Source organism: Oncorhynchus keta, chromosome 33, assembly GCF_023373465.1.
Source record: "Oncorhynchus keta strain PuntledgeMale-10-30-2019 chromosome 33, Oket_V2, whole genome shotgun sequence".
Taxonomy (NCBI): Eukaryota; Metazoa; Chordata; class Actinopteri; order Salmoniformes; family Salmonidae; genus Oncorhynchus; species Oncorhynchus keta.
The window spans coordinates 14,237,985-14,252,497 of NC_068453.1; the positions used below are offsets into that span (position 1 = coordinate 14,237,985).

The following is a 14,513-nucleotide window of genomic DNA, read 5'->3' on the forward strand; positions in this document are numbered from 1 at the left end:
AAATGCATTTGATTTGATCTATTGTTTCTGAGAATAGCCAGTTCAAGGCCAGACCAGCTGACCAGTACCCACGTTGTATGCAAGGTAACGCAGCCAAATCAGCCTCTTGTCTCTGTGACCAGACTAGTTGAACCAGCTATAGGAGACCCCCATAACTGATCGCGTTGTAATGATGACACCATGTAGCTGCACTGTGAGAAGTAAAGAACCTGATCTGATGTGTGGTACTGCCAGTATGGGGGGTGGGGGAAGGACCAGCAGCAGCTGCATACATTTTTTTGTGTGTAAAGTAACACATTCATTGGCATAAGGTTGTTACTCTGTATACGTTGGGTTCCTACATTTACAGACCTAAAACTGTATGGCTACTGGGGCTTGTTGGGAACAATACATTTTTTCAAGGTGTGGAAAATGCTGGATAAAAAGATAGTGAACACGTTTTAGTATTTTAAGAGGTTTAATAGACACATGCATATGGGGAGACATGTTCCTTGGAAGGTCTGTACTTATCTACTGAAGAACTGAAGGACAAACCACTCATCTTATCTCTGTTTGCTCTCCAAGTGCCTAGAGGTCATCATGAGACCTGAGTGACAGGGCACCAAATGGTCAAAACATCTCCACCCTCTGGGTCAGAGTAAACTCTATCATTTAAAGGTGCCTATAGCTGAGTTACAGCTATCTGCCTTAGCCTCAGGAAGGTCACCTAGGATACCAAGTTCTGCTTTATGGCGATGAGGTCACCCAGATGCTACAACTTAATTTAGTGGGCATGAATAATTTAGGACCCAACAGGCTAGGAGGGTGAGAGTGTAGATGATAAGTCTTCTGTTATTTAAAATGTGTGGCTCAGTTGGTAGAGCATGGTGCTTGGAATGGCAAGGGTCATGGGTTCGACCTCTGCTGGGGCCACCCATAGGTAAAAGGTACACATGACTCCTGACTGGTCCAGCATCTCAGTGCAAGAGGCGTCACTACAGACCCTGTTTGGATTCCAGGCTATATCACAATAGGCCGCGATTGGGAGTCCCATAGTGCAGTGCACTATTGGCCCAGCGTTGTCCGGGTAGGCTGTCATTGTAAATCAGAATTTGTTCTTAACGGACTTGCCTAGTTAAATAAAATGACTTAGTCACTTTTATCCAAAGCGACTATCTGCTAAATAACATGCATTACTCACTCAGATCTGTCAGGGGTAGATTGGATGGTTTAACAGTTGATTAGTGCTGTATAACATATACTGATTCCGACATATGTATCTTAGTGGGAGTTTCCCGTAGTGATAGTTTCCACCCAGGAGGATGGGTACAATGGCACTGTTCATCTATAAATCAATAGTTATACCATTGTGGAGTATTACCAGTATAGAACATTGTACACTACATACCATATACTTAAATCAAATTTCTCACTTAATTTGTATTTCTTTAAAACTCATATTTTAGTTATATAATAAAAGTTCCATTGAAATGTAATCCATTATTATCCCCTGCTAATAATATTCAGTGTATGATCTAAACCCTCTTTGATCTGTTCCTGGATCAGGTGAACGTGTGATGAAGCCTCAGATCCTGGAGGTGAACTTCAGTCCAGACTGTGCCCGGGCTTGCCTCCATCACCCTGGTTTCTACGACCACATGTTTCAAACACTCTTCCTGGATGAGGCTGATCAGTGCCCTGTCACTCAGGTCTCATGATGACCTCTAACCCCTGATCTTGAACCCATATTACACACTTGAAAAGGTCCATTTGGACAATTTGTGTTTCTAGTAGGAATTGATCAGGAGTAATGGTCTGGACCAGCGGTGCCAAACACATTTTCCCCCTGGGTTGCATTAGTTCACTACTGAGGTCCAGAGGATCACACTTCAAATGTATTATATTTCCTCTTCCTTAAAATTAGTACGGACATTGTTTTTAAATCACTTTTGGACTTTTCTATGCTCCCAGACTGTCTAGATTTTGTTTTGATGACTGTTAGCAAACTGGAAAGAGACTGTAAATGTAGGTTCATTATCATTTCTACACCGTTTGGATTTGGCTTCAGTCATATTTAAATGTTAAATGAGTTTCTCTCCGAATGTTTTAATTGTATTTATTATTAGCATTATTCGCGGGATGGATCTGGGCCGTGAGCTGTATATTTGACATCCCTGGTCTGGACTGATACACAAAGATCACACACACCCCCAGTAAAATGGCAAGGGGGGGGAGAGAGTGGGAACAAACTAGAGGTTGGGAAAGTGATCTAGAAAGGAGGTCAAGGGGAAAGGCAAGTTTTTCTCTGCTCCAGTACAAATCGGGAGGTCGACCACTGCACTTCCTCCTGGAGAGGACTGCTGAGCAGGCAAAGTAAGGGCATTGCGCTGTGGTTTCTCTCTAGATCCTCCAACTTCCAAGGAACATTTTGTGAATGTTCTGATCGGTATTAAACCTCATGAGAATGTTAAATTAACTGAGTGGTGTATTACTATTAATTTGTGTGAAGAGGCGTTCATAATCATACCCCAATCATAAGTATGGTGGTTGATGGGTTAGTGTTGTAGAAAAATTTGCTCTTGTAGTTGAACAAACTGTTAAGCATTCACACAGGGTTTATTCAATAGTGACCTGCGCTGGGAATACCGTTTTCTGGACACTCATCAATGTTTAGCTTATATAGGCAAGGAACATCGGGTTTAATTAAGTATTCTCTTTTCTGCTGGGTTTTCTTGGCAAACTTAACAAATCCGATACGGCCACGTTTCATACTACCTTCTCTCAAATCCAGATTTGTCTGGTTCTAGTTCAACTTGGATAATAGCTTTAAAGCACACAATACAGTTGTCATTAAGCTTATAACGTTTTCCTTCTGTGAGCATTTCTCATTCTATGACAACGTTCTCCGGACTTCACCATTTCAATATGCTTTCTAAATAGCTGCAGATCTATAGTCAGTTCTTCCATATCACTAAGCTTTAGTTCAGTAATAAATCAACGAAACAACTGGTGATTTTTTTTCACTTGATCGGTCAATTTATAGCAGGAATTTATATTTTTAAAAAAATATATAGCAAAAACCACAGAAATTATAACATTTGTCTGTATATTAATTTGTCTTGTAAAATTGGTTTTATGTTTTTTTTTGTCATTTGCTTCAATAAAATAGTTCGAGAATACTGCGGATCAGTTGCGAAGAAAACTCTGGGGGCGTGGAACTTGAATCTAATAGTACCAGCCACGGGCGCTCCCACATATACATTTGAAGAAGTTCTAACAGAAGACAGGAGTGTTTTTGCCAATAATGCACTATAACGTTGGATGCTGATAAACCCCACCCCAGAAGAAGAAAAGTGCGAGTTGTTGATTGATAGATATCGGTTGATATCCATGTGTTCAGCTGATCTGCCGTATGTGAAAGAGAGAGGAGCGGGGCACACTTTCTGTAAGTATCATAGGAACATCCAATGGTTGACATGAACAGCAATGCTATCTATGTTGAACAGTGTTATATTTGTGCAAAAAAAGCAGCAGATTTACGTATGGGTATTCATTCCCCAAGAGATATCCAAGCTGTTTGCGCAATCATTACTAAGCTCTTCACCCCACAAAACACATTATGGGCGCACTTCGTTATTTCTCAAAGTTTGTATGGAAAACAAGAGAGAAAATCATCGCTATTTGCGTTTCATGACGATTGAGCTCAGTCAGCACCTGTAGGTAGCTTGAATCCATTCGATAACGGCGGTGAGTTGCTGAGGAGTGGGACTAACAAGTCTGATAGTTAATCACCTGCCGCCCAGACGCTGAGTGATCTAAAAGAAAAATGCCGAAAAAATACTTTAAGATACGCTGCTCTAGGGAAGTTGTTTAGATAGCTAAGAATGAATAGGCTCCATTGTTATGTTAACCGTTTAACCAGTGTGATTCATGCACTTCAAGGCTGGAGACCGTTGTGTGGTTAATCGTTATAATACCGATTAGCCTGAGACAAATTACCTTAGTTTAATCCCGGGAAAGGGCCTTGGATATCAACAATGCCGATATTATATACCAAACAGATGTGGATGGATCAACACCCTCTCTGATTCCTCTGGAGGGTCAACCTGATCTGAGGTGGAACTCTACTCCTGCTCAGACTGCTATGTGTGGGGCCTCCTATATGAGCGTGTACTATATTGATTGTGTAACTTGATTGTGATCTGCACTCTAACTAACTTTCAGCCCATAATGTCAACTGGCAGTCACATATCAAAAACATGTTGCAGTTTGTTAGAAAAATCAATAACTTGGTTGATGGATAACCATTGCTTAGTTTTCACAATAGTTTCTCTTTTTTTATACTTGAAATCCTACCCAGTTCAATGTGCTGGGACGGATAGAACTGACAACATGGATAACGCCTGTGAAAATGCCAGATCAAGAGAATGGAGCTATGGTGATGTATACAGCCGCCATAATATGGCTCAGTGGCAAAGTGCTCCCCCTGCTGGTGAAAGACAGTACCTCATCCAACAGGAAAGGGAACGCCAGTGGCTGAACCACGAGAAAGAAGCTGCCATACGGGCCCACTACAACTCCCTTAGACAAAACTTTCCAATGGACTTCCGTGGAAATGGGGCACAAGAGACCCAGCCGCCACATCTGTATCATCAGGACCATCACAGAATGGCTCAGAGTCAGAACATAAGGGATTGTCCAAATCTCTATGGACCCCTGAGAGGCCAGGCATCCCCTAATGTAACCTTACATCGCAGTGGAGAGATAACAGAAACATGGGCTAAGAATGAACCCCACTTCCCCAGCTATGAGTTTTTGCCCACCCTCATTGTTGAAAAAGGGCATGAGGATATAACCCATCACCATAAAACTGACTGGGATTATATGGTTGGTCGGATAGTGAATCATAACAATCTCCATTACTTGGAAAGCAAATGGCAGATGTTAGATCCCACCCATTCCAATGGACATGCTAGAGGACATTTTAATGAACATTCAAGGGGACATTCTAATTCCTATTCCAGGGTTCATTCTACTGAATGCTCAAAGGGAAGTTCTAGGGCTGACTCTAGTGGATGTTCTAGGGGTGGCTCTAGTGGACGTTCTAGGGGTGGCTCTAGTGGACGTTCTAGGGGTGGCTCTAGTGGATGTTCTAGGGGTGGCTCGAGTGGACGTTCTAGGAGTGGCTCTAGTGGACGTTCTAGGGGTGGCTCTAGTGGACGTTCTAGGGGTGGCTCTAGTGGATGTTCTAGGGGTGGCTCTAGTGGAAGTTCTAGCGTCCATTCCAGCAGGTCTCCCAGGCTGGACTTCCAGGCTAAGCATGTCAACCCTTTTCAAACTATGACCAACAGTTCTCCAGACATTCAGAATGCCAACATCACTCCAACTGTTCCTATGGTCAACAACAAACACAGTGAAACAACATCAGGACATACAACAGGTCCTGTGAGATATTCTACATCACTTGTGCAGACCTTTACTACGACTGCACAGCAGTGTGTTTTTACAGATTTCCCTTCCATGGGAGGTACAGAATCTGGTGATGTTGACCTAAAAGCAGCCCAGGTAACAAATGCAGACACCCATGGTATACTCGGACCTAGTGTTCCTTCCCAAGCCATAACACAACATACAGATCATCTTCCTGGCAATGCTGCTCTGGTTTCTCACACACAGACCTCTACCACCCCAGAACAGCAACATGCTTCCTCTTCTTCTCTCACTGACACCCCTCAGGAAAAACCTCATAAACATAAGATCTCACTCAAGGAAATACAGCACTGGCCCCAGAGTGTTTTAAGATCTAAAAATGGACCTGTAAATGGGAATAACTCAACACAAGACCCCTCTCAGTCCCTACAATTCAGCACAGAGAAGATGTATGTTTTACAAGCAGGCAAAGCACAACTACATCTAAACACCAAAGACTACCAGGCGAGGCCCCCTGAGAGGTTTAGTGATGAGGACTCCACTATACGGCTGGAGAGTAAGTCCACCCCCAGGTACATGACCCTGACGGCAGTCGCCACCGCTCTGCCGCCCCCCGTGGCTATCGTCCCGCCAATGGGTCCACAGCAGTCCCCAGAGCCCATGGAGACAGAGAATGCAGGCAATGAGCTGCCATTTAAGATTTTACAGACCTGGTCCATCAACGAAAAACAGGCGGAAAACCTGTGGGAAAGAGCTAAAGATGATGCAAGTTCTCTCTCTGTCCTAAATGAGATGGTTCAAGTTGAGAGTCTTCTGGAGTGTGATAAACCTGTAGATGCATCCGAAACAAGTTCAATGGCATCTACAGGAGAGGACAATGATGAGGTCCTTCAGGTCATCACACAAATGGACAAGAGATCACCTTCACCATTTGTCCACACCAACCCTCAGGCAACTGATATTGTTTGCATCGGTGGTGCCCAGATAATCATGGAAGGAAGCTCTAATGTTGCAGATGAGAGCACTTTTGATTTGTCCACAATTGCTGAAGTTCAGTTCAAGTTATGTGCGCTGCAGCAACTGGATACTTATCTGGAGAATGTGACAACAGTCACAGAGGCAAAGGATGGTTGTCTCGGGGCCATATTGGAGTTGTATTGGGGAGGGGATACCTCTAACCTGTTAGAAGCTTTAAAATATCAAATGGATGAGAAAATCATGCAGGATGTGTCTGCCTGGGCCGCAGAGGATGAGAAGGCAGTGGTTCTCTTTGCAGTCAGTGGTATATCACTAGAGGAAGTGCTCGAGAAGTTTCCCATTCCAGTACATGTTGACACCTCTTCCCAAGTGGGTTATAATTCATCATGGTTAAATGTCAACGAGAAGCTGAATGACATTGACAAAGATTCTGGAAGAGCTTGGTTTCTGTGGTTCATACCAGATAAAGCAGAGGACAGTTCCAAAGTGGTTGGGGGTGTCCAGATGGATGACACCTTCCACAGCAAGATGGAGACTGTGGAATTGCCTGCAGAAGCAACAGACTCAGAACTCACAACAAACACAGACCTCACGATGGACGTAGACCCCCCAACAAACACAGACCTCCCAACAAACGCAGACTTAGAGACAGAACCCCTTTCCCCAATGATTTTGACCGTCCTCACACCAGAGGATGCTGTGAAACTGCTTGCTGAAACAGAGGCACCAGACACAGACCTCAAAACGGTCGTAGACCTCACAACAGACTCGGACACAGAACCCCTTTCCCCAATGAATTTGACCATCCTGACATCTGAGGATGCCATGAGACTGTTTTGCCAGATCGAGAATGGCTCTGACCTCCAATTCGCGTCCCCTGAATCCTGCTCTAAAAACAAAGATAAGACACAGACAAAGCAACTAGAGAATATAGAAAGTGGCAGCTTAGATAAGTCCTGCTACTGTCCTTGTGGTATTGAAACTGACAATGGGTTTGAAATGGGCCTATGCTCCAGTTGTCAGAGAGAGAAAGGATTGCAGCAAGATACAAGATGCATGACAATCGCTCACTGCTTTACCATGTCATGTACAAATGATCAGGAGACAGAGGTCCCCAAGGACTCTGGGGGGAAGGTGACTGTTGACAGTCAATGCAGGGACAAGAAGCAGATACATTCAACTGAAGAAGAGGGTGATGACAATAAATCCAATGACAATAAGACACAGGGTGAAATGCAGCAATGGACAGGCGTCATACCGATCATTGACTTTTTTTCTGGTCAGATACAAGTGAGGATTCCGATCAGGAGACAGAGGAGAGCTATAATGAACCACATGCTCAGATTGAGGCTCATGCTTCTAATGTGAAAAGGACAGAGCCTGAAACTGATGCCAAAGCACCATGTGAGTCAGCCCAAGAACGTACGACCCAAAGCAAAGTCAGTCCTGGTTCTGAGGATAGGGAAAGATGGCAAGAGAAGGACCAAGACTGCAGGATGAGTACATTACCACTTCCCAAGGTTGAAAGCCCCTCTAAGTTAAGAGCTAACATCATAGCAGACAACTGGTGTTCACCTATAGAGGACTGTGGTTCACCTGTAGAAAAGTATGACGAAGTTGCTGACTTTGTCACTCAATACAAAACCTGCAAGTCAAAGAAAAAAGTACATTAAAAAATGGAAAAGGAGAAGACCCTCCATCCAACGTCATCTGACAGGCAAAAGCACAAGAAAAGCCATGGGAGAGCAGAGAGGGGAAGGACACCATCCCAAACCACAAAGTGCTCTGGGTTGAAGGCAACTGTGGATAATCAATGCAGGGACATGAAGCCACATGCATCACACAAGAAGAGACATTCAACTGAGAGTGATGAAAATCGATGTAAAGACAAGAAGAGGAGACATTCAACTGTGAAAGAGTGTGAAGGCTGTCAATCCAGGGACAAGAAGCCACCGAAGAGGAGACATTCAACTGAGAAAGAGTGTGAAGGCTGTCAATCCAGGGACAAGAAGCCACCGAAGAGGAGACATTCAACTGAGAAAGAGAGAGAGGACAATCAAAGTAGGGACAAGATGTCACAGAAGAGGAGAAATTCAACTGAAACTGACGGCAGGAACTCAGACTCCAAAGAGTTACAGTGCCAGTTGGTGGACATAGAGAGGAGCAGTGGAAACTCACTCCCGTGCCCTGGGGTGAAAACCCTCCATGTGCAGGGATCCTCAACCACCACCATTCCTCTCAAAATCTCCATAAACATCCCCAAAAAGCCTTCCATAAATGCCTCACCCTCAAAACATGCAGAGGAAATCCTCAAAATCCCGAAGACTAAAGCCCAGAACAAAACTAACAGACACTGCTCCCTTACAAAGCCGGTGTCTCCTGTTGTCAAAGAGAGGCAGAGGAATGGCGGCAAACAAAAGCAAACAATTCAATGTTTAAAAATCAGATTGGAAAAGCTGTCCTTACCCCAAAATCTTGTCAGGAAAAGTTGTCCACCAAGCCGGAAGCGGGAGGAAGTTTCTCCACCAAGGCAGAAGAGGGTGGCAGATAAGAGGAGAGCCTGAGGGTTTAGCGGTAAAGGTTTCTAAGCATCCTGACTTGTCCAAGAAACTAAAACGTAAGGCACAGAGCGACTTGAAATCCCAACAGAATTTGACAAAGATTCCGAAGGTGTTGAATGGAATGTTTTCAAAAATTGAGTGTAAGAATGACTCGCCGCCAAGGATTCTGAAGCTTCCAAGGACTCCAGAGGTTTCAAAGGATTGGCATGAGAGAGAGAACAGGAAAAAGCCATCTCCCAGTGCTTCACCTGAATCTCAAATGCTGGACAAACCTGCAAGAGTGGCACACAAGCCCAAATCTTTTATCAAACTTGCCAGTCCCAGTGGTTACAGCCCAGGTAGTCATACTTGCCCTCATACGGCCATGGTGTCACCGTCACATGGCAATGTAGATTTTGGGGAAAAAGTCTCTGCGAGGCAACAGGTGTTCTCAGATTGGGGGAGCAGCTTTGTCCCGACTCCAACCCCCCGGACTCACAGGCGATCAGGGTGTCCTCCAGAGGAAGTGGAAGGTCAACAGGCCAGTCCCAGGTCCAGCTCGGAGACCAGGATCATCCAACCCATTCTAAAACGTGTCGATGCTCCACCAAAACCAAAGCGGAACATCAGCTTTCCTTTGAATCCAAGGAACGTGCACTACTTCAAGCCCTGTGAATATGAAAATTACGCCATGTTCAACAGGTCTTACACGGATCCTGAAGATGCACAGTGTTCTGAAGATGCTCCTGTGAACTGCCAGAACACGGAGGAACAGTCCCCCATTATGGAAGAGAAGCTGCGAGATATAGGTGAGCTGAAGCCTGGACCAAGTGTTTTTTGTGAAAAGAGCTTCAAAAGGAAGTGGCAAATGCAGGATCCTGCTGTCATTTTGATGAAGAGTATTTGTCAGGCAAAGCATTGGACGAAGTCTCTCCATCGTGAACCTCCGAAAGACTCCAGACACTCAGGTAAGGACACCAATCACAAGCCACTGGCAAAAGAAAATGGCATGTAATTCCCTCAAAGTCTTTGTAATATGTATAGCTAGCATGGACATGAAAAACGAACACACAGAATAACACACAACAGGTCAATTTAGATACATTTTTTTGAATTTCCAGTCATTGACAAGTTCTTCTGGTTACAGCAAAAATAACTGGAGTTGGTTACAAGTGGTCCGAGAAGCAGAAGAAGAGGCCAAATGAAATTGAAGGTAAGTCGGAGGCTATGCTGGCCTCACATCATAGGCTACTTTTACAATTGCACCAATGATTTCCCAGTATTTCAAACTGTTGTATGTCTTTTTCCTTTTAGAAAAATCTCAGACCTAGACTGACTGACTGTTGGGTTCTGATTGGAATCATCTAGATGAAAGGGTATTATGTTATTTATAGGAGCTGAGTAGTGAATGCAAATGTATCATGCTATTTTACACAGGCCTGTGAGTCTGGGTCAATATGACCTAAGCAAACTTGGGAGTCAAAGTGAGAGGGGTGACAGAGAATAGGGGTGAACAGACTAGTGTATTTCCCAACTCTCACAGGATGTGACTTATTACCTTACCATATGTAATTGATAAGCGTCATTCCATTTGATTTCAATCGCGTTTTGACCGGTCAAACATGTTTGGAAAGATTTGTTCAAATCAAGGGGGTGCAGTCAAAAGGTGATTGAAATCAAATGGAACGACCCATAAAGTAAAGAGAAAGCTTGGGGGAAAAGTTGATGTACTTGTTCAAGGTGTACAAAAACTTCACTAGAAAATCAGCCTTATCGATGAGAACATCAATACCAACTTGTTAGGTAACTGAAACCTATGTACAGTGGGGCAAAAAAAGGATTTAGTCAGCCACCAATTGTGCAAGTTCTCCCACTTAAAAAGATGAGAGAGACCTGTAATTTGCATCAGAGGTACACTTCAACTATGACAGACAAAATGAGAAAAAAAAATCCAGAAAATCGCATTGTAGGTTTTTAAAGAATGTATATGCAAATTATGGTGGAAAATAAGTATTTGGTCAATAACAAAAGTTTATCTCAATACTTTGTCATTGACAACAAAGGGTATATAACAGAGGTCAAACGTTTTCTGTAAGTCTTCACAAGGTTTTCACACACTGTTGCTGGTATTTTGGCCCATTCCTCCATGCAGATCTCCTCTAGAGCAGTGATGTTTTGGGGCTGTTGCTGGGCAACACGGACTTTCAACTCCCTCCAAAGATTTTCCATGGGGTTGAGATCTGGAGACTGGTTAGGCCACTCCAGGACCTTGAAATGCTTCTTACGAAGCCACTCCTTCGTTGCCCGGGCGGTGTGTTTGGGATCATTGTCATGCTGAAAGACCCTGCCACGTTTCATCTTCAATGCCCTTGCTGATGGAAGGAGGCTTTCACTCAAAATCTCACGATACTTGGCCCCATTCATTTTTTCCTTTACACGGATCAGTCGTCCTGGTCCCTTTGCAGAAAAACAGCCCCAAAGCGTGATGTTTCCACCCCCATGCTTCACAGTAGGTATGGTGTTCTTTGGATGCAACTCAGCATTCTTTGTCCTCCAATAACGACGAGTTGAGTTTTTACCAAAAAGTTATATTTTGGTTTCATCTGACCATATGACATTCTCCCAATCTTCTTCTGGATCATCCAAATGCTCTCTAGCAAACTTCAGACGGGCCTGGACATGTACTGGCTTAAGCAGGGGGACACGTCTGGCACTGCAGGATTTGAGTCCCTGGCGGCGTAGTGTGTTACTGTTGGTAGGCTTTGTTACTTTGGTCCCAGCTCTCTGCAGGTCATTCACTTGGTCCCCCCGTGTGGTTCTGGGATTTTTGCTCACCGTTCTTGTGATCATTTTGACACCACGGGTGAGATCTTGCGTGGAGACCCAGATCGAGGGAGATTATCAGTGGTCTTGTATGTCTTCCATTTCCTAATAATTGCTCCCACAGTTGATTTCTTCAAACCAAGCTGCTTACTATTGCAGATTCAGTCTTACCAGCCTGGTGCAGGTCTACAATTCTGTTTCTGGTGTCATTTGACAGCTCTTTGGTCTTGGCCATAGTGGAGTTTGGAGTGTGACTGTTTGAGGTTGTGGACAGGTGTCTTTTATACTGATAACAAGTTCAAACAGGTGCCATTAATACAGGTAAAGAGTGGAGGACAGAGGAGCCTCTTAAAGAACAAGTTACAGGTCTGTGAGAGCCAGAAATCTTGCTTGTTTGTAGGTGACCAAATACTTATTTTCCACCATGATCTGCAAATAAATTCATTAAAAATCCTACAATGTGATTTTCTGGATTTTTTTTCTCATTTTGTCTGTCATAGTTGAAGTGTACCTATGATGAAAATTACAGGCCTCTCATCTTTTTTAGTGTGAGAACTTGCACAATTGGTGGCTGACTAAATACTTTTTTTGCCCCACTGTAATTGGGACTTCTGTTGACAGGGTTGCAACATGTTCTGTTCATGCTCTTGAGTATATTCTGAGGCAGTGTTCTCAGGGTCCTGTGTACGTTCAATAGATTTTTGAACTGAAAAGTTGCCTTACTGATCCTTCATCTCCACTTGGAAAGCCAGTAGCTGGGTGGCGGCTATTTCCTACAGTGCTAATGTGAATATTTCTCACCTTCTCACTTATGCTTGCCTCTTAGGTTCCTCTCTGAATGCAAGCCCCCTTCACGGTCACCATCCAGGTTCCTCTCAGAATGCAAGTCACGGTCACCATCCAGGTTCCTCTCAGAATGCAAGTCACGGTCACCATCCAGGTTCCTCTCAGAATTCAAGTCCCCGTCACGGTCACTGTCCACGTTCCTCTCAGAATGCAAGTCACGGTCACCATCCAGGTTCCTCTCAGAATGTAAGTCCTCGTCACGGTCACCATCCGGGTTCCTCTCTGAATGCAAGCCCCCTTCACGGTCACCATCCAGGTTCCTCTCAGAATGCAAGTCACGGTCACCATCCAGGTTCCTCTCAGAATGCAAGTCACGGTCACCATCCAGGTTCCTCTCAGAATTCAAGTCCTCGTCACGGTCACCATCCGGGTTCCTCTCAGAATTCAAGTCCCCGTCACGGTCACTGTCCACGTTCCTCTCAGAATGCAAGTCACGGTCACCATCCAGGTTCCTCTCAGAATGCAAGTCACGGTCACCATCCAGGTTCCTCTCAGAATGCAAGTCACGGTCACCATCCAGGTTCCTCTCAGAATGCAAGTCACGGTCACCATCCAGGTTCCTCTCAGAATGTAAGTCCTCGTCACGGTCACCATCCGGGTTCCTCTCAGAATTCAAGTCCCCGTCACGGTCACTGTCCACGTTCCTCTCAGAATGTAAGCCCCCTCGTAGTCACCATTCATCCTCCAGCCAGGGGAGAAGAGTTGAGCCAACAGCCAGGCACCATAGCTCTCCCATGGATGAATGGAACAAGCGGTGGTCGGGAGACGTGATTCGTAAGCATATCAGTCGGCCATGACAGGATACACAAGACAGAACAGTAGTTGATGTCAACCTGCAAAGACAATACTTTTACCTCAAACCTGACATCGTGCCTATGCTGTTCTTTAAAAAATACTTGAAACCCTACATATTTAGGCTACATTATGCAGTTTACTTTTCATCTGTTTTTAAATGAATAAATGTCTGATTTCTCTCCCTAAATAATAGGGTCGGTTAGCTGTGGTTAAAGTCAGAAGTGTGTATTATATAGTATGTACATGTGTTATTGTTACTCTGGACACCTAACGGTGATTGGTGTTTGGTTACCTGTATTCCTATAGTATTGTTTGCCTACATTGTTAGGACACCATCATAGTGATGGTATTGGACATTGTTTGTTTACGGTGTTTTCTATTGCAACCAGAACCAAAACTTAAGGGAAGAAACCCGACAACTTTTGGTTGTTGTTGTAATATGTTCTTTTTTTTAACGCTGGTGGTAAATGTATCGTGGATATCGACATTAAATGATGTTTGAAAGCCATTATGTCGCTTTTTTAAAATGTGATTTCTTGCACTGGTTTATAGTTTTGTGGCCACAGATGATGTTTTGGGTTTTGAGAAATGTGTGTAGTTTACAGGTCACTGGTTTTATACTACGTCTTAAAGTTGTCAATCCCATGTTTTGTTTTTAATATTTGTACGTTATGATGCTGTATTGTTTTTTTATGTACACCTCTGTTTACTGTATTGTTATGGCACTTAAATAATATAAATATAGAAAATATGTTTTTGTTGATTGATACCGGTCTTCTCAGACTACCCAGCATCCAATGAAGGTAATTGTAGTATTATTTACCTTCACCACCAGTCAAAGACTACATTTGAGACACACACAGTTACACCACCAGAGGGAAGCAAAGTACAATGTTCCTTTCATTTCAGTCACTCACTTGTGCAAGGCTTCTCCAATGTGTTGAGACTTATCTAGAGGGAAAAGAAATGCACACCTATTTAGGTGAGGTGCTGGCTAACGGAGTAGAAAACTTGAAAATAAAGGAGAGCCGCACACTAAGAGCTCAGATGCAAAAATGTAATGTCCAACGTTTCAACAGACAAGCTGTCTTGTACAATCACAAACACTGCAGAGTGACTTGT

General features: G+C 43.8%; 3 protein-coding genes across 25 annotated transcripts in view; all 3 read left to right on the forward strand.

Moving 5' to 3' along the window:
• The window catches only part of ttll12 (tubulin tyrosine ligase-like family, member 12), a 68,097-nt gene that overhangs the window by 22,068 nt on the left and 31,516 nt on the right, over nucleotides 1–14,513 (forward strand). For 2 of the 3 annotated variants that reach the window (XM_052492039.1, XM_052492040.1), the window contains exon 14: nucleotides 1,546–2,455. The exons of the other annotated variant lie outside the window; for it this stretch is intronic. In XM_052492039.1, coding sequence (XP_052347999.1) covers nucleotides 1,546–1,697 — 152 coding nt within the window. In that variant the 3' untranslated portion in view covers nucleotides 1,698–2,455. Of the gene's footprint in view, nucleotides 1–1,545; nucleotides 2,456–14,513 lie in introns of those variants that run through there. 3 annotated transcript variants of the gene reach the window in all.
• The window catches only part of LOC118366259 (DENN domain-containing protein 5B-like), a 146,119-nt gene continuing 134,202 nt past the window's right edge, over nucleotides 2,597–14,513 (forward strand). Inside the window, exon 1 of the mRNA XM_052492026.1 lies at nucleotides 2,597–3,424. The gene's annotated coding sequence lies outside the window, so the exon portion shown is untranslated. The remainder of the gene's footprint in view (nucleotides 3,425–14,513) is intronic.
• LOC118372255 (hornerin-like) lies at nucleotides 7,758–14,142 on the forward strand. Of its 21 annotated transcripts, none has more exons than XM_052492055.1 (5): nucleotides 7,758–9,895; nucleotides 10,075–10,140; nucleotides 12,577–12,768; nucleotides 12,853–12,924; nucleotides 13,045–14,142. In XM_052492055.1, the coding sequence occupies exons 1-5, from the start codon at nucleotides 9,070–9,072 to the stop codon at nucleotides 13,365–13,367; spliced, it is 1,479 nt and encodes a 492-aa protein (XP_052348015.1). In that variant the 5' UTR covers nucleotides 7,758–9,069; the 3' UTR covers nucleotides 13,368–14,142. The 21 variants fall into 21 exon arrangements, with proteins under 21 accessions (XP_052348015.1, XP_052348017.1, XP_052348020.1 ...); XM_052492057.1 differs by having other exon boundaries at nucleotides 12,577–12,732; XM_052492060.1 differs by lacking the exon at nucleotides 12,853–12,924 and adding an exon at nucleotides 12,769–12,852 and having other exon boundaries at nucleotides 12,577–12,690; nucleotides 13,081–14,142.

Excerpts from the sequence above, each read along its gene's own strand:
- LOC118372255 (XM_052492044.1), top strand. The coding sequence starts at position 9,070 with ATGTTTTCAAAAATTGAGTGTAAGAATGACTCGCCGCCAAGGATTCTG. Across the intron at positions 9,896-10,074 it reads GAAAGACTCCAGACACTCAG|CAAAAATAACTGGAGTTGGT; the intron begins GTAAGGACACCA and ends TTCTGGTTACAG. Across the intron at positions 10,141-12,576 it reads GAGGCCAAATGAAATTGAAG|GTTCCTCTCTGAATGCAAGC; the intron begins GTAAGTCGGAGG and ends CTTGCCTCTTAG.